The 19,763-nt window shown below is 41.5% G+C and overlaps 1 protein-coding gene across 1 annotated transcript in view; it reads left to right on the forward strand.

The window, feature by feature from the left end:
- The window catches only part of LOC115122683 (synaptic vesicle glycoprotein 2B-like), a 47,354-nt gene that overhangs the window by 15,318 nt on the left and 12,273 nt on the right, over nucleotides 1-19,763 (forward strand). The window contains exons 2-4 of the mRNA XM_065012512.1: nucleotides 655-1,423; nucleotides 17,377-17,557; nucleotides 18,771-18,922. Coding sequence (XP_064868584.1) covers nucleotides 946-1,423; nucleotides 17,377-17,557; nucleotides 18,771-18,922 — 811 coding nt within the window. The 5' untranslated portion in view covers nucleotides 655-945. The remainder of the gene's footprint in view (nucleotides 1-654; nucleotides 1,424-17,376; nucleotides 17,558-18,770; nucleotides 18,923-19,763) is intronic.

Consider the following 19,763-nt stretch of genomic DNA (forward strand, 5'->3'; position numbering starts at 1 on the left):
TTGGACAGGTCTGTCTGGTGTCTGGTGTACAGGTTGGACAGGTCTGTCTGGTGTCTGGTGTACAGTTTGGACAGGTCTGTCTGGTGTACAGGTTGGACAGGTCTGTCTGGTGTCTGATGTACAGGTTGGACAGGTCTGTCTGGTGTCTGGTATACAGGTTGGACAGGTCTGTCTGGTGTCTGATGTACAGGTTGGACAGGTCTGTCTGGTGTCTGATGTACAGGTTGGACAGGTCTGTCTGGTGTCTGATGTACAGGTTGGACAGGTCTGTCTGGTGTCTGGTGTACAGGTTGGACAGGTCTGTCTGGTGTCTGATGTACAGGTTGGACAGGTCTGTCTGGTGTACAGGTTGGACAGGTCTGTCTGGTGTCTGATGTACAGGTTGGACAGGTCTGTCTGGTGTCTGGTGTACAGGTTGGACAGGTCTGTCTGGTGTCTGATGTACAGGTTGGACAGGTCTGTCTGGTGTCTGATGTACAGGTTGGACAGGTCTGTCTGGTGTCTGATGTACAGGTTGGACAGGTCTGTCTGGTGTCTGATGTACAGTTTGCATGAAAAGTGTTCAACTACATTTCCCTAGTCATGCTGAGGCATAATTGAGGACATTTGAAGTTTGCCTCGTCATGAATTATAAATATGTTTTCTGTCTTCCAGGTCCAGCATGAGGCCTTGCACATCTGTTTACCAGGAGAGTGAGCCCTGTCACCAGAGATAGAGTCCTTCCACCACAGCTACTGAGGCCTTATCTAACACTGTATCAGGACCATTCTGCAGAGGAACCACCATTAATAACAACCTGACTTTCATTTGTCTGGAGTAAAGGATCAGAAGTCACTGAGAGCAAGACAGAGTCCCTGCCAAGAATTATGCCAATATAGCCTCCTCAGTATCTCCAGCAGACAACCACTCTAGAGGTGCTAACGTAGTCCCTCTCCAGCAGTAACCATGGACGACCATTGGCAGAACAATGTGAACCAGCAGGGCACTGAGATCCCCACCTACGGGGAGGGAGGCGGCCAGGAGTACCCCTACCAGGCTGACTTCCCCCAGCAGGAGGGTGGGGGGGACGAGGATGCTAGGAGTGATGCCACAGAAGGTCACGATGAGGATGCAGAGGCGATGTATGAAGGAGAGTACCAGGGGATCCCCCACCCTGACGAGATCAAGGCGGCCCAGAGGGCGGCCAGGGCCGAGGCCAGGAAGAAGGCCAGGCTGGCAGCAGCGATGCCGGATGAGGAGGACCTGGCAGAACAGTACGAGAACATCATGGAGGACTGTGGGCACGGTCGTTTCCAGTGGACCCTGTTTATCGTGCTGGGCATGGCGCTGATGGCGGATGGCGTGGACGGATTTGTGGTGGGCTTCGTGTTGCCTAGCGCCGAGAAGGACATGTGCATATCCAACGCCAACAAGGGCATGCTGGGTAAGTCACAGTTAAAAGTTGTTTGGGGGCGGATCAATAAAGCCTGTTGTTATGGAACATCTTCTGAGAATGGTTCTTCTAAACTGTTTAAAACTTCTTTGGGATAGGGGGCGGTACTTTGACATCTGGATGAAAAGCCAAAGTAAACTGCCTGCTACTCAGGCCCAGAAGCTAGGATATGCATATAATTGGTAGATTTGGATAGAAAACACTCTAAAGTATAACAGAACTGAAATGACAGGCGAAACACCGAGGACAAACCCCCCCCCACCCCCCCAAAAACACTGATTTCAATGGCTGGTATTTTTATTATAGGGCGATATTCTCCCTGATTGCAGTTCCTAGGGCTTCCACTAGATGTCAACAGTCTTTAGAAAGAGTTTCAGGCTGTTTTTTTCTGAAAAATTAGGGAGAAGAAGTCATTTTTCCAAGGGCTCCCATTTTGGCTGTACTGTTTCCATGCTCACGGCAGAGAGAGCGCGTTCTTTTTGTTTATCTCCGGTAAAGACAATAACTATTCTCCGTCTTAAATTGTATTGTTTATTTGCGTATTAGGGTACCTAAGGATTGATTATAAACGTTGATTGACTTGTTTGGATAAGTTTATTGGTAACGTTTGGGATTCATTTTGTATGCATTTTGACCGATGGAAACCGAGTGGATTATTGACTGAAGCGCGCCAGCTAAACCGAGTTTTTATGGATATAGAAAAGAAATGTATCGAACAAAAGGACCATTTGTAATGTAACAGACCTTTTGGAGTGCCAACAGAAGAAGAACTTCAAAGGTAAGGCATTTATTATATCGTTATTTCTGACTGTTGTGTCGCCACCTGCCTGGTTGGAAAGGATTGTTATGCAATTGTATGGTGGGGCGCTGTCCTCAGATAATCGCATGGTTTGCTTTCACCGTAAAGCCTTTTTGAAATCTGAAGCCGTGGCTGAATTAACAAGAAGTTAAGCTTTATTTTGACATATTGCATGTGTATTTTCAACAATGTTAAATATTTACAATTGTGTAGTTTGAATTTGGCGCCCTGCACTTTCACCGGATGTTGGTCAGGTGGGACGGTAGCGTCCCATCTAGCCTAGAGAGATTTTAAGATAGTCTCTACATACTAATAGATATACTGTATTGGACAGACTGCTGCCTGCTTCCACCTGATAGAAAGTATACCACTGGATTATGTGGCAGCTATTTACTGCCAGTATCACAGCATCACAACAGAAACATTACAGCATCCTGCTGGAGTCAACAGTGACAGCTACACAGACTGATGGTTCAGCTGGCAGTCAACTCACCTGGCACCTGGCCTGTGTCCGGCCTGTTTCCGGCCTGTGTCTGACCTGTGTCCGGCCTGTTTCCAGCCTGTGTCCGACCTGTGTCCAGCCTGTGTCCTGCCTGTGTCCGGCCTGTGTCCGGCCTGTGTCCGACCTGTGTCCGGCCTGTGTCCTGCCTGTGTCCGGCCTGTGTCTGGCCTGTGTCCAGCCTGTGTCCTGCCTGTGTCCGGCCTGTGTCTGGCCTGTGTCCGGCCTGTGTCCGGCCTGTGTCCAGCCTGTGTCCTGCCTGTGTCCTGCCTGTGTCCGGCCTGTGTCCGGCCTGTGTCCGGCCTGTGTCCGGCCTGTGTCCGGCCTGTGTCTGGCCTGTTTCCGGCCTGTGTCCAGCCTGTGTCCGGCCTGTGTCTAGACTGTGTCCGGCCTGTGTCTGGCCTGTTTCCGGCCTGTGTCTGGCCTGTGTCTGGCCTGTGTCCGGCCTGTGTCCGGCCTGTGTCTGGCCTGTGTCCGGCCTGTGTCCGGCCTGTGTCCAGCCAATCAGAGAGTCTGCCCTGTAGTTTCAACTGTTCTGCCTGCGGCTATGGAACCCTGACCTGTTCACCGGACGTGCTACCTGTCCCAGACCTGCTGTTTTCAACTCTCTAGAGACAGCAGGAGTGGTAGAGATACTCTTAATGATCGGCTATGAAAAGCCAACTGACATTTCCTCCTGAGGTGCTGACTTGCTGCACCCTCAACAACTACTGTGATTATTATGACTCGACCATGCTGGTCATTTATGAACATTTGAACATCTTGGCCATGTTCTGTTATAATCTCCACCCGGCACAGCCAGAAGAGGACTGGCCACCCCTAAGAGTCTGGTTCCTCTCTAGGTTTCTTCCTAGGTTTTGGCCTTTCTAGGGAGTTTTTCCTAGCCACCGTGCTTCTACACGTGCATTGCTTGCTGTTTGGGGTTTTAGGCTGGGTTTCTGTACAGCACTTTGAGATATCAGCTGATGTAAGAAGGGTTATATAAATACATTTGATTGGATTGGATTTTATTTGATTTTAGTGTCGAGCATGCAGCTGTCAGTCAAACACCTTGGGGTCTTTCTGTCTCTGACCCCCGTGAAGATGCCTAAGGCCTGACTAAAATTAAGACAATATCTGCTTGCACGAAGGAGAAGTGGGCCTACCTGGCACTACAATCATCAGTCTCAGTTTCTCTTGATCTTCAACTAAATGAGCTTTAATAGAACGTGTTATAACCTCTACAGTTATGCTATAACCACCCAGAACGTGTTATAACCTCTGCAGTTATGCTATAACCACCCAGAATGTGTTATAACCTCCACAGTTATGCTATAACCACCCAGAACGTGTTATAACCTCTACAGTTATGCTATAACCACCCAGAACGTGTTATAACCTCTACAGTTATGCTATTACCACCCAGAACGTGTTATAACCTCTACAGTTATCAGTTATGCTATAACCACCCAGAACGTCTTATAACCTCTACAGTTATCAGTTATGCTATAACCACCTACAACGTGTTATAACCTCTACAGTTATCAGTTATGCTATAACCACCCACAACGTGTTAAAACCTCTACAGTTATCAGTTATGCTATAACCACCCAGAACGTGTTATAACCTCTACAGTTATGCTATAACCACCCAGAACGTGTTATAACCTATACAGTTATCAGTTATGCTATAACCACCCAGAACGTGTTATAACCTCTACAGTTATGCTATAACCACCCAGAATGTGTTATAACCTCTACAGTTATCAGTTATGCTGTAACCACCCAGAACGTGTTATAACCTCTACAGTTATCAGTTATGCTATAACCACCCAGAATGTGTTATAACCTCCACAGTTATGCTATAACCACCCAGAACGTGTTATAACCTCCACAGTTATGCTATAACCACCCAGAACGTGTTATAACCTCTACAGTTATGCTATAACCATCCAGAACGTGTTATAACCTCTACAGTTATGCTATAACCACCCACAACGTGTTATAACCTCTACAGTTATCAGTTATGCTATAACCACCCAGAATGTGTTATAACCTCCACAGTTATGCTATAACCACCCAGAACGTGTTATAACCTCCACAGTTATGCTATAACCACCCAGAACGTGTTATAACCTCTACAGTTATGCTATAACCACCCAGAACGTGTTATAACCTATACAGTTATGCTATAACCACCCAGAACGTGTTATAACCTCTACAGTTATGCTATAACCACCCAGAACGTGTTATAACCTCTACAGTTATGCTATAACCACCCAGAACGTGTCATAACCTCTACAGTTATGCTATAACCACCCAGAACGTGTTATAACCTCTACAGTTATGCTATAACCACCCAGAACGTGTTATAACCTCTACAGTTATGCTATAACCACCCAGAACGTGTTATAACCTCTACAGTTATGCTATAACCACCCATAACGTGTTATAACCTCTACAGTTATGCTATAACCACCCAGTTATGCTATAACCACCCAGAATGTGTTATAACCTCTACAGTTATGCTATAACCACCCAGAACGGTGTTATAACCACTAGAACGTTTATAACAACTCTACAGTTATGCTATAACCACCCAGATAACCTCTACAGTTATGCTTAACCACCCACAACCTCTCTACAGTTATCACATGTTATGCTATAACCACCCAGAACATGTTATAACCTCTACAGTTATGCTATAACCACCCAGAACGTGTTATAACCTCTACAGTTATGCTATAACCACCTGTCTGAACGTGTTATAACCTCTAACGTGTTTATAACCTCTACAGTTATGCTATAACCACCCAGAACGTGTTATAACCTCTACAGTTATGCTATAACCACCCAGAACGTTATAACCTCTACAGTTATGCTATAACCACCCAGAAGGGGATGTGTTATAACCTCTACAGTTATGCTATAACCACCCAGAACGTGTTATAACCTCTACAGTTATGCTATAACCACCCAGAACGTGTTATAACCTCCACAGTTATGCTATAACCACCCAGAACGTGTTATAACCTCTACAGTTATGCTATAACCACCCAGAACGTGTATAACCACTATAACCTCTACAGTTATGTTATAACCTCTACAGTTATGCTATAACCACCCAGAACGTGTTATAACCTCCACAGTTATGCTATAACCACCCAGAACGTGTTATAAGTTATGCTATAACCACCCAGAACGTGTTATAACCTCCACAGTTATGCTATAACCACCCAGAACGTGTTATAACCTCTACAGTTATGCTATAACCACCCAGAACGTGTTATAACCTCTACAGTTATGCTATAACCACCCAGAACGTATAACCTCTACAGTTATGCTATAACCACCCAGAACGTGTTATAACCTCTACAGTTATGCTATAACCACCCAGAACGTGTTATAACCTCTACAGTTATGCTATAACCACCCAGAACGTGTTATAACCTCTACAGTTATGCTATAACCACCCAGAACGTGTTATAACCTCTACAGTTATGCTATAACCACCCAGAACGTGTTATAACCTCTACAGTTATGTTATGCTATAACCACCCAGAACGTGTTATAACCTCTACAGTTATGCTATAACCACCCAGAAGTTATAACCTGCTATAACCACCCAGAACGTGTTATAACCTCTACAGTTATGCTATAACCACCCAGAACGTGTTATAACCTCTACAGTTATGTTATAACCTCTACAGTTATGCTATAACCACCCAGAACGTGTTATAACCTCTACAGTTATGCTATAACCACCCAGAACGTGTTATAACCTCTACAGTTATGCTATAACCACCCAGAACGTGTTATAACCTACAGTTATGCTATAACCACCCAGAACGTCCTACAGTTATGCTATAACCACCCAGAACGTGTTATAACCTCTACAGTTATGCTATAACCACAGAACGTGTTATACACAGTTATGCTATAACCACCCAGAATGTGTTATAACCAGTCTATGCTATAACCAGAACGTGTTATGCTATAACCACCCAGAACGTATGTTATAACCTCCACAGTTATGCTATAACCACCCAGAACGTGTTATAACCTCTACAGTTATGCTATAACCACCCAGAACGTGTTATAACCTCTACAGTTATGCTATAACCACCCAGAACGTGTTATAACCTCTACAGTTATGCTATATAAACCTCTACAGTTACCCAGAACGTGTTATAACCTCTACAGTTATGCTATAACCACCCAGAACGTGTTATAACCTATTATCCTGCTATAACCACCCAGAATGTGTTATAACCTCTACAGTTATGCTATAACCACCCAGAACGTGTTATAACCTCTACAGTTATGCTATAACCACCCAGAACGTGTTATAACCTCTACAGTTATGCTATAACCACCCAGAACGTGTTATAACCTCTACAGTTATGCTATAACCACCCAGAACGTGTTATAACCTCTACAGTTATGCTATAACCACCCAGAACGTGTTATAACCTCTACAGTTATGCTATAACCACCCAGAACGTGTTATAACCTCTACAGTTATGCTATAACCTATAACCACCCAGAACGTGTATAACCTCTACAGTTATGCTAAACCACCCAGAACGTGTTATAACCTCTACAGTTATGCTATAACCACCCAGAACGTGTTATAACCTCTACAGTTATCAGTTATGCTATAACCACCCAGAACGTGTTATAACCTCTACAGTTATCAGTTATGCTATAACCACCCAGAACGTGTTATAACCTCTACACTTATCCGTTAAAGTCAATATCGTGTAGCAACCTTTAGTCCAACACCAACCTGCTGCTCGTTCTGTAGCCCATATGTTTCCCCTGTTGCAGAGAGGGAGAATAGTCCTGACAACTGAGTTAACAAGACCCTGGTACCAGAACAGATCCATTCATTATGTTATCCAGACCCCCAACTGAGTTAACAAGACCCTGATACCAGAACAGATCCATTCATTATGTTATCCAGACCCTCCAACTGAGTTAACAAGACCCTGATACCAGAACAGATCCATTCATTATGTTATCCAGACCCACCCAGAACTGAGTTAACAAGACCTCTGGTACCAGAATACCAGATCCATTCATTATGTTATAAACCAGACCCTCCAACTGACAAGACCAGAACAGATCCATTCATTATGTTATCCAGACCTCCAACTGAGTTAACAAGACCCTGATACCAGAACAGATCCATTCATAATGTTATCAGACCACTCCATGAGTTAACAAGACCCCTTATCCATTCATTATGTTATCCAGACCCTCCAACTGAGTTAACAAGACCCTGATACCAGAACAGATCCATTCATTATGTTATCCAGACCCTCCAACTTTGTTAACAAGACCCTGGTACCAGAACAGATCCATTCATTATGTTATCCAGACCCTCCAACTGAGTTAACAAGACCCTGATACCAGAACAGATCTATTCATTATGTTATCCAGACCCAGACCCTCCAACTTTGTGAACAAGACCTTGATACCAGAACAGATCCATTCATTATGTTATCCAGACCCAGACCCTCCAACTGAGTTAACAAGACCCTGATACCAGAACAGATCCATTCATTATGTTATCCAGACCCTCCAACTGAGTTAACAAGACCCTGATACCAGAACAGATCCATTCATAATGTTATCCAGACCCTCCAACTGAGTTAACAAGACCCTGATACCAGAACAGATCCATTTATTATGTTATCCAGACCAAGCCCCAGGCCCTCCCCCAGGCCCTCCCCCAGCCCCTGCCCCATCCCCTGTCCCAGCCCCAGGCCCTCCCCCAGCCCCTGAATGGGGATTCACTCCCGCTGTGACTAGACTGTGACCTGGTTGAAGGCTAACTGTGATGCCTGAGGCCTGGTACAAGGACATACCGTTTGTAGAGGGGTAGCATTTCGAGGGATACTAATCCACAGTGAGGTGCACTGACAGCCCACCACAGCAACACATGCCGCTAGTCTAAGCTAAGCTGCTTACTCAACTGTAATTAGGGCTGTAGTATAAACCCAGGACAGTGGGGGCCTGAGAGACATGAGACATATACTGTAGCTGCTTCTCGCAACGACGGTCTACTGACACACACTAGTACTGATTTCCTCTCACTTCAGGTCAAAATGGCCGCCACGTTTTCCAAAACGTTTTAGAAAAGGCAGACTGAGGCAGATCAAGAACAACATCTGCACTCTGATTGGAGGATTCCAAAAAATGACCCGCTCGTTAGCGCTGCCAATCAAAATGACTCACATAATAAAAAGTTGCTCATTTTCAATGTAAGATAGTTCGGTAACATTGCCCCTCAAAATTGTCAATGTATTATGGCCTTAAGAGGGCCGGCCAAGTACTGAATACTAGCTGGTGATATAATATACAGGGGCTTTACTATGTGCTGTATATTATGGTGTAATAAATTAGATCGCTGAATCCATAGGCTTTAATCTCTATAATACTCAGCATCATCTAGGAATCATTTTGTCAGTATGTTAACGTCCAAATAGATTCCTCTATCTTCATTTAGAAGGTGTTGTTACTATGTTACTATCCAAATAGATTCCTCTATCTTCATTTAGGTGTTGTCTTTACTTTAGAATCCATCTATCTTCATTTAGAAGTGTTGTTACTATGTTACTATCCAAATAGATTCCTCTATCTTCATTTAGAAGGTGTTGTTACTATGTTACTATCCAAATAGATTCCTCTATCTTCATTTAGAAGGTGTTGTTACTATGTTACTATCCAAATAGATTCCTCTATCTTCATTTAGAAGGTGTTGTTACTATGTTACTATCCAAATAGATTCCTCTATCTTCATTTAGAAGGTGTTGTTACTATGTTACTATCCAAATAGATTCCTCTATCTTCATTTAGAAGGTGTTGTTACTTTATGTTACTATCCAAATAGATTCCTCTATCTTCATTTAGAAGGTTTGTTACTATGTTACTATCTTTCCTCTATTTCATTTAGAAGGTGTTGTTACTATGTTACTATCCAAATAGATTCCTCTATCTTCATTTAGAAGGTGTTGTTACTATGTTACTATCCAAATAGATTCCTCTATCTTCATTTAGAAGGTGTTGTTACTATGTTACTATCCAAATAGATTCCTCTATCTTCATTTAGAAGGTGTTGTTACTATGTTACTATCCAAATAGATTCCTCTATCTTCATTTAGAAGGTGTTGTTACTATGTTACTATCCAAATAGATTCCTCTATCTTCATTTAGAAGGTGTTGTTACTATGTTACTATCCAAATAGATTCCTCTATCTTCATTTAGAAGGTGTTGTTACTATGTTACTATCCAAATAGATTCCTCTATCTTCATTTAGAAGGTGTTGTTACTATGTTACTATCCAAATAGATTCCTCTATCTATCTTTTTAGAAGGTGTTGTTACTATGTTACTATCCAAATAGATTCCTCTATCTTCATTTAGAAGGTGTTGTTACTATGTTACTATCCAAATAGATTCCTCTATCTTCATTTAGAAGGTGTTGTTACTATGTTACTATCCAAATAGATTCCTCTATCTTCATTTAGAAGGTGTTGTTGCTATGTTACTATCCAAATAGATTCCTCTATCTTCATTTAGAAGGTGTTGTTGCTATGTTACTATCCAAATAGATTCCTCTATCTTCATTTAGAAGGTGTTGTTACTATGTTACTATCCAAATAGATTCCTCTATCTTCATTTAGAAGGTGTTGTTACTATGTTACTATCCAAATAGATTCCTCTATCTTCATTTAGAAGGTGTTGTTGTTACTATCCAAATGTTACATTTAGAAGGTCCAAATAGATTCCTCTATCTTCATTTAGAAGGTGTTGTTACTATGTTACTATCCAAATAGATTCCTCTATCTTCATTTAGAAGGTGTTGTTACTATGTTACTATCCAAATAGATTCCTCTATCTTCATTTAGAAGGTGTTGTTACTATGTTACTATCCAAATAGATTCCTCTATCTTCATTTAGAAGGTGTTGTTACTATGTTACTATCCAAATAGATTCCTCTATCTTCATTTAGAAGGTGTTGTTACTATGTTACTATCCAAATAGATTCCTCTATCTTCATTTAGAAGGTGTTGTTACTATGTTACTATCCAAATAGATTCCTCTATCTTCATTTAGAAGGTGTTGTTACTATGTTACTATCCAAATAGATTCCTCTATCTTCATTTAGAAGGTTTGTTACTATGTTACTATCCAAATAGATTCCTCTATCTTCATTTAGAAGGTGTTGTTACTATGTTACTATCCAAATAGATTCCTCTATCTTCATTTAGAAGGTGTTGTTACTATGTTACTATCCAAATAGATTCCTCTATCTTCATTTAGAAGGTGTTGTTACTATGTTACTATCCAAATAGATTCCTCTATCTTCATTTAGAAGGTGTTGTTACTATGTTACTATCCAAATAGATTCCTCTATCTTCATTTAGAAGGTGTTGTTACTATGTTACTATCCAAATAGATTCCTCTATCTTCATTTAGGTGTTGTTACTATGTTACTATCCAAATAGATTCCTCTATCTTCATTTAGAAGGTGTTGTTACTATGTTACTATCCAAATAGATTCCTCTATCTTCATTTAGAAGGTGTTGTTACTATGTTACTATGTTATCTTCATTTAGAAGGTGTTGTTAATAGATTCCTCTATCTTCATTTAGAAGGTGTTGTTACTATGTTACTATCCAAATAGATTCCTCTATCTTCATTTAGAAGGTGTTGTTACTATGTTACTATCCAAATAGATTCCTCTATCTTCATTTAGAAGGTGTTGTTACTATGTTACTATCCAAATAGATTCCTCTATCTTCATTTAGAAGGTGTTGTTACTATGTTACTTCATTTATCCAAAATAGATTCCTCTATCTTCATTTAGAAGGTGTTGTTACTATGTTACTATCCAAATAGATTCCTCTATCTTCATTTAGAAGGTGTTGTTACTATGTTACTATCCAAATAGATTCCTCTATCTTCATTTAGAAGGTGTTGTTACTATGTTACTATCCAAATAGATTCCTCTATCTTCATTTAGAAGGTGTTGTTACTATGTTACTATCCAAATAGATTCCTCTATCTTCATTTAGAAGGTGTTGTTACTATGTTACTATCCAAATAGATTCCTCTATCTTCATTTAGAAGGTGTTGTTACTATGTTACTATCCAAATAGATTCCTCTATCTTCATTTAGAAGGTGTTGTTACTATCCAAATAGATTCCTCTATCTTCATTTAGAAGGTGTTGTTACTATGTTACTATCCAAATAGATTCCTCTATCTTCATTTATCTTCTATTTTCCTCTATCTTCATTTAGAAGGTGTTGTTACTATGTTACTATCCAAATAGATTCCTCTATCTTCATTTAGAAGGTGTTGTTACTATGTTACTATCCAAATAGATTCCTCTATCTTCATTTAGAAGGTGTTGTTACTATGTTACTATCCAAATAGATTCCTCTATCTTCATTTAGAAGGTGTTGTTACTATGTTACTATCCAAATAGATTCCTCTATCTTCATTTAGAAGGTGTTGTTACTATGTTACTATCCAAATAGATTCCTCTATCTTCATTTAGAAGGTGTTGTTACTATGTTACTATCCAAATAGATTCCTCTATCTTCATTTAGAAGGTGTTGTTACTATGTATAGATTCCTCTATCTTCATTTAAAGGTGTTGTTACTATGTTACTATCCAAATAGATTCCTCTATCTTCATTTAGAAGGTGTTGTTACTATGTTACTATCCAAATAGATTCCTCTATCTTCATTTAGAAGGTGTTGTTACTATGTTACTATCCAAATAGTTACTATCCAAATAGATTCCTCTATCTTCATTTAGAAGGTGTTGTTACTATGTTACTATTAGATTCCTCTATCTTCATTTAGAAGCTGTGTATGTTACTATGTTACTATCCAAAAGATTCCTCTATCTTCATTTAGTTACTATGTTACTATCCAAATAGATTCCTCTATCTTCATTTAGAAGGTGTTGTTACTATGTTTCCTCTATCTTCATTTAGAAGGTGTTGTTACTATCCAAATAGATTCCTCTATCTTCATTTAGAAGGTGTTGTTACTATGTTACTATCCAAATAGATTCCTCTATCTTCATTTAGAAGGTGTTGTTACTATGTTACTATCCAAATAGATTCCTCTATCTTCATTTAGAAGGTGTTGTTACTATGTTACTATCCAAATAGATTCCTCTATCTTCATTTAGAAGGTGTTGTTACTATGTTACTATCCAAATAGATTCCTCTATCTTCATTTAGAAGGTGTTGTTACTATGTTACTATCCAAATAGATTCCTCTATCTTCATTTAGAAGGTGTTGTTACTATGTTACTATCCAAATAGATTCCTCTATCTTCATTTAGAAGGTGTTGTTACTATGTTACTATCCAAATAGATTCCTCTATCTTCATTTAGAAGGTGTTGTTACTATGTTACTATCCAAATAGATTCCTCTATCTTCATTTAGAAGGTGTTGTTACTATGTTACTATCCAAATAGATTCCTCTATCTTCATTTAGAAGGTGTTGTTACTATGTTACTATCCAAATAGATTCCTCTATCTTCATTTAGAAGGTGTTGTTACTATGTTACTATCCAAATAGATTCCTCTATCTTCATTTAGAAGGTGTTGTTACTATGTTACTATCCAAATAGATTCCTCTATCTTCATTTAGAAGGTGTTGTTACTATGTTACTATCCAAATAGATTCCTCTATCTTCATTTAGAAGGTGTTGTTACTATGTTACTATCCAAATAGATTCCTCTATCTTCATTTAGAAGGTGTTGTTACTATGTTACTATCCAAATAGATTCCTCTATCTTCATTTAGAAGGTGTTGTTACTATCCAAATAGAATCCTCTATCTTCATTTAGAAGGTGTTGTTACTATGTTACTATCCAAATAGAATCCTCTATCTTCATTTAGAAGGTGTTGTTACTATGTTACTATCCAAATAGATTCCTCTATCTTCATTTAGAAGGTGTTGTTACTATGTTACTATCCAAATAGATTCCTCTATCTTCATTTAGAAGGTGTTGTTACTATGTTACTATCCAAATAGATTCCTCTATCTTCATTTAGAAGGTGTTGTTACTATGTTACTATCCAAATAGTTATCTTCATTTAGAAGGTGTTGTTACTATGTTACTATCCAAATAGATTCCTCTATCTTCATTTAGAAGGTGTTGTTACTATGTTACTATCCAAATAGATTCCTCTATCTTCATTTAGAAGGTGTTGTTACTATGTTACTATCCAAATAGATTCCTCTATCTTCATTTAGAAGGTGTTGTTACTATGTTACTATCCAAATAGATTCCTCTATCTTCATTTAGAAGGTGTTGTTACTATGTTACTATCCAAATAGATTCCTCTATCTTCATTTAGAAGGTGTTGTTACTATGTTACTATCCAAATAGATTCCTCTATCTTCATTTAGAAGGTGTTGTTACTATGTTACTATCCAAATAGATTCAGGCCTGTAATAGAAGGTGTTGTTGCTATGTTACTAAAGCTGTCCCTGTTGTTTCTATGGGGCAGATGTTGTTACAGTTAGAAACAGGCCTGTAATAAAGCTGTTCCTGTTGTTTCTATCAGATGAAGACAGTTAGAAACAGGCCTTAATAAAGCTGTTCCTGTTGTTTCTATGGGGCAGATGAAGACAGTTAGAAACAGGCCTGTAATAAAGCTGTTCCTGTTGTTTCTATTTAGATGAAGACAGTTAGAAACAGGCCTGTAATAAAGCTGTCCCTGTCTTTTTAGAAGGGTTGTTAGATGAAACAGTTAGAAACAGGCCTGTAATAAAAGCTGTCCCTGTTGTTTCTATGGGCAGATGAAGACAGTTAGAAACATGGCCTGTAATATCCAAGCTGTCCCTGTTGTTTCTATGGGGCAGATGAAGACAGTTAGAAACAGGCCTGTAATAAAGCTTTTCCTGTTGTTTCTATTTAGATGAAGACAGTTAGAAACAGGCCTGTAATAAAGCTGTCCCTGTTGTTTCTATGGGGCAGATGAAGACAGTTAGAAACAGGCCTGTAATAAAGCTGTCCCTGTTGTTTCTATGGGCAGATGAAGACAGTTAGAAACAGGCCTGTAATAAAGCTGTTCCTGTTGTTTCTATGGGGCAGATGAAGACAGTTAGAAACAGGCCTGTAATAAAGCTGTTCCTGTTGTTTCTATGGGGCAGATGAAGACAGTTAGAAACAGGCCTGTAATAAAGCTGTCCCTGTTGTTTCTATGGGGCAGATGAAGACAGTTAGAAACAGGCCTGTAATAAAGCTGTTCCTGTTGTTTCTATGGGCAGATGAAGACAGTTAGAAACAGGCCTGTAATAAAGCTGTCCCTGTTGTTTCTATGGGGCAGATGAAGACAGTTAGAAACAGGCCTGTAATAAAGCTGTCCCTGTTGTTTCTATGGGGAGATGAAGACAGTTAGAAACAGGCCTGTAATGAAGCTGTCCCTGTTGTTTCTATGGGGCAGATGAAGACAGTTAGAAACAGGCCTGTAATGAAGCTGTCCCTGTTGTTTCTATGGGCAGATGAAGACAGTTAGAAACAGGCCTGTAATACAGCTGTCCCTGTTGTTTCTATGGGCAGATGAAGACAGTTAGAAACAGGCCTGTAATAAAGCTGTCCCTGTTGTTTCTATGGGGCAGATGAAGACAGTTAGAAACAGGCCTGTAATAAAGCTGTCCCTGTTGTTTCTATGGGGAGATGAAGACAGTTAGAAACAGTATGGCCTGTAATAAAGCTGTCCCTGTTGTTTCTATGGGGCAGATGAAGACAGTTAGAAACAGGCCTGTAATAAAGCTGTCCCTGTTGTTTCTATGGGGCAGATGAAGACAGTTAGAAACAGGCCTGTAATAAAGCTGTTCCTGTTGTTTCTATGGGCAGATGAAGACAGTTAGAAACAGGCCTGTAATAAAGCTGTTCCTGTTGTTTCTATGGGGCAGATGAAGACAGTTAGAAACAGGCCTGTAATAAAGCTGTTCCTGTTGTTTCTATGGGGCAGATGAAGACAGTTAGAAACAGGCCTGTAATAAAGCTGTTCCTGTTGTTTCTATGGGGCAGATGAAGACAGTTAGAAACAGGCCTGTAATAAAGCTGTCCCTGTTGTTTCTATGGGGCAGATGAAGACAGTTAGAAACAGGCCTGTAATAAAGCTGTTCCTGTTGTTTCTATGGGCAGATGAAGACAGTTAGAAACAGTATGGCCTGTAATACAGCTGTCCCTGTTGTTTCTATGGGGAGATGAAGACAGTTGGAAACAGGCCTGTAATGAAGCAGTCCCTGTTGTTTCTATGGGGAGATGAAGACAGTTGGAAACAGGCCTGTAATGAAGCAGTCCCTGTTGTTTCTATGGGCAGATGAAGACAGTTAGAAACAGTATGGCCTGTAATACAGCTGTCCCTGTTGTTTCTATGGGCAGATGAAGACAGTTAGAAACAGGCCTGTAATACAGCTGTTCCTGTTGTTTCTATGGGGCAGATGAAGACAGTTAGAAACAGGCCTGTAATAAAGCTTTCCCTGTTGTTTCTATGGGGAGATGAAGACAGTTAGAAACAGTATGGCCTGTAATAAAGCTGTCCCTGTTGTTTCTATGGGGCAGATGAAGACAGTTAGAAACAGGCCTGTAATACAGCTGTTCCCTCAGGTAGTGTTCCTGTGAGCGAATTTCCATGGGCCTGAAAATGGCAGGTCTCTTCCTCAAGGGTGGGGAATATCTTCTTTGAGTTATATGGGGATTCTGAGGGGGGATATCTTCTTTGAGTTATATGGGGATTCTGAGGGGGGATATCTTCTTTGAGTTATATGGGGATTCTGAGGGGGGATATCTTCTTTGAGTTATATGGGGATTCTGAGGGGGGATATCTTCTTTGAGTTATATGGGGATTCTGAGGGGGGATATCTTCTCTGAGTTATATGGGGATTCTGAGGGGGAATATCTTCTTTGAGTTATATGGGGATTCTGAGGGGGGGATATCTTCTCTGAGTTATATGGGGATTCTGAGGGGGGGATATCTTCTTTGAGTTATATGGGGATTCTGAGGGGGGATATCTTCTCTGAGTTATATGGGGATTCTGAGGGGGAATATCTTCTTTGAGTTATATGGGGATTCTGAGGGGGGATATCTTCTTTGAGTTATATGGGGATTCTGAGGGGGGGATATCTTCTTTGAGTTATATGGGGATTCTGAGGGGGGATATGTTCTTTGAGTTATATGGGGATTCTGAGGGGGGATATCTTCTTTGAGTTATATGGGGATTCTGAGGGGGGATATCTTCTTTGAGTTATATGGGGATTCTGAGGGGGGGATATCTTCTTTGAGTTATATGGGGATTCTGAGGGGGGGGATATGTTCTTTGAGTTATATGGGGATTCTGAGGGGGGAATATCTTCTTTGAGTTATATGGGGATTCTGAGGGGGGATATGTTCTTTGAGTTATATGGGGATTCTGAGGGGGGGGGGATATATAGCATAAAGGAACACATTTCTCTACCAGTACAAGTTCTATTTTCAGTTTTAACTAAATGTGAAAATTACCAATTTTGAGGGGATCGATTAGATTTTGTTTTTGGGATTTGTACCAAATGATCAGTCCTCCAGAGTCTCTGCCTCTATTGACAGAGCTGTGTTTCTCTCTCTCTGTTAACAGGTCTGTTGGTGTATGTGTCGATGATGGTGGGGGCTTTCGTCTGGGGCAGCCTGGCGGATAAGATGGGCCGTAGGAAATGTCTGATCTACTGTCTGGCCATCGACTGTGTCTTCAGCTTCCTGTCCTGCTTCGCTCAGGGATACGGATTCTTCCTCTTCTTCCGGTTCTGCTCCGGCTTCGGGTGAGATGAGACTCTGTTGCTGAGATGGAGAGGAGATGAGGAAAGAGATGGCGAGAGGGATGTAGAGAGGGATGTAGAGAAAGAGATGGAGAGAGAGATGTAGAGAGATGGATGTAGAGAGAGAGATGTAGAGAGATGGCGAGAGGGATGTAGAGAGAGGGATGGAGAGGGAGATGAAGAGAGATAGATGAAGAGAGATGGATGTAGAGATGGCGATGGATGAGAGAGGATGTAGAGAGAGATGGAGAGAGATGATTATGTGGATGCAGAGAGATGGAGAGGGAGATGGCTGTCTGAGGGGATGGAGAGGGAGATGAAGAGACATGATTACTGCCAGCTAGCTCTGTCTGGAGGAATCCCTGAACTCAGCTCTGCCTGGAGGACTCCCCCTGAACCCAGCTCTGTCTGGAGGACTCCCCCTGAACCCAGCTCTGTCTGGAGGACTCCCCCTGAACCCAGCTCTGTCTGGAGGACTCCCTGAGCCCAGCTCTGTCTGGAGGACTCCGTGAGCCCAGCTCTGTCTGGAGGACTCCCCACTGAACCCAGCTCTGTCTGGAGGACTCCCCCTGAACCCAGCTCTGTCTGGAGGACTCCCCCTGAACCCAGCTCTGTCTGGAGGACTCCCTGAGCCCAGCCAAGGCCCCAAGATCATAACATCATGGTCCAGTCCCAAATGGCTGCTTATTCCCTATGATGTTCACTTCCTATGGGCTCTGGTCAGAAGTTGTGCTCTACAAAGGGAATAAGGTGACATTTGGACACATATCATAATAGAAACCTTTACCGGAGCCAAAGGGAGAATAGGTCCAGGTGTCTGGGGTTTTGGAGCCAAAGGGAGAATAGGTCCAGGTGTCTGGGGTTTTGGAGCCAAAGGGAGAATAGGTCCAGGTGTCTGGGGTTTTGGAGCCAAAGGGAGAATAGGTCCAGGTGTCTGGGGTTTTGGAGCCAAAGGGAGAATAGGTCCAGGTGTCTGGGGTTTTGGAGCCAAAGGGAGAATAGGTCCAGGTGTCTGGGGTTTTGGAGCCAAAGGGAGAATAGGTCCAGGTGTCTGGGGTTTTGTGTGGTCAGAGCGTGATTTCAACAAAGTCCACAGAACAGACCCCCTCAAGAGGAATCACACCCCATTTCACTGTTTCAACAATCCTGCTCATGTTAATTAAAGAATATATTCAGAGTTTAAATGTCTCTAATCTCTGTTGTATTGTTCCACCAGGATCGGAGGGACTGTCCCCATCGTGTACACCTACTTCGCAGAGTTCCTCCAGATGGATAAGAGAGGGGAGCACCTTAGCTGGCTGTGTATGTTCTGGATGTTCGGTGGGCTCTACGCCTCCTTCACCGCCTGGGGAATCATCCCTCACTACGGTACCAAGCCATGTTGCTGTTATGTAATACTTTAGGAATTTCATAGTAGATGAATTGAATAGTTTGGGCTTTGACCTGATCAGGCCCTGATGGAACCCAGACACTCGTTGAGCTCAGCTGTAACGGCACCCAGCAGGTAATGGCCCTGACTGTGCTGTTGTTGATGATGGTGATGATGGTGATGATGGTGGTGATGATAATGATGGTGATGATGAAGATGATGATGGTGATGATTCTGATGAGGATGATGATGGTGATGATGATGATGGTGATGAGGATGATGATGGTGATGATGATGGTCATGATGATGGTGATGATGATGATGGTGATGGGGATGATGATGGTGATGATGATGATGATGGTGATGAGGATGATGATGGTGATGGTGGTGATGGTGGTGATGGTGGTGATGATGGTGATGGTGATGATGGTGATGGTGATGGGGATGATGATGGTGATGATGATGATGATGGTGATGAGGATGATGATGGTGATGGTGGTGATGGTGGTGATGATGGTGATGATGGTGATGACGATGGTGATGGTGATGATGATGATGGTGATGGTGATGATGATGATGGTGATGGTGATGATGATGATGGTGATGACGATGGTGATGGTGATGATGGTGATGATGGTGATGACGATGGTGATGATGATGATGGTGATGGTGATGATGATGGTGATGACGATGGTGATGATGAGGATGATGATGGTGATGGCGATGATGATGATGGTGATGATGGTGATGATGGTGATGATGATGATGGTGATGATGGTGATGATGGTGATGATGGTGATGACGATGGTGATGATGAGGATGATGATGGTGATGGCGATG

Source organism: Oncorhynchus nerka, linkage group LG27, assembly GCF_034236695.1.
Source record: "Oncorhynchus nerka isolate Pitt River linkage group LG27, Oner_Uvic_2.0, whole genome shotgun sequence".
Classification (NCBI taxonomy): domain Eukaryota; kingdom Metazoa; phylum Chordata; class Actinopteri; order Salmoniformes; family Salmonidae; genus Oncorhynchus; species Oncorhynchus nerka.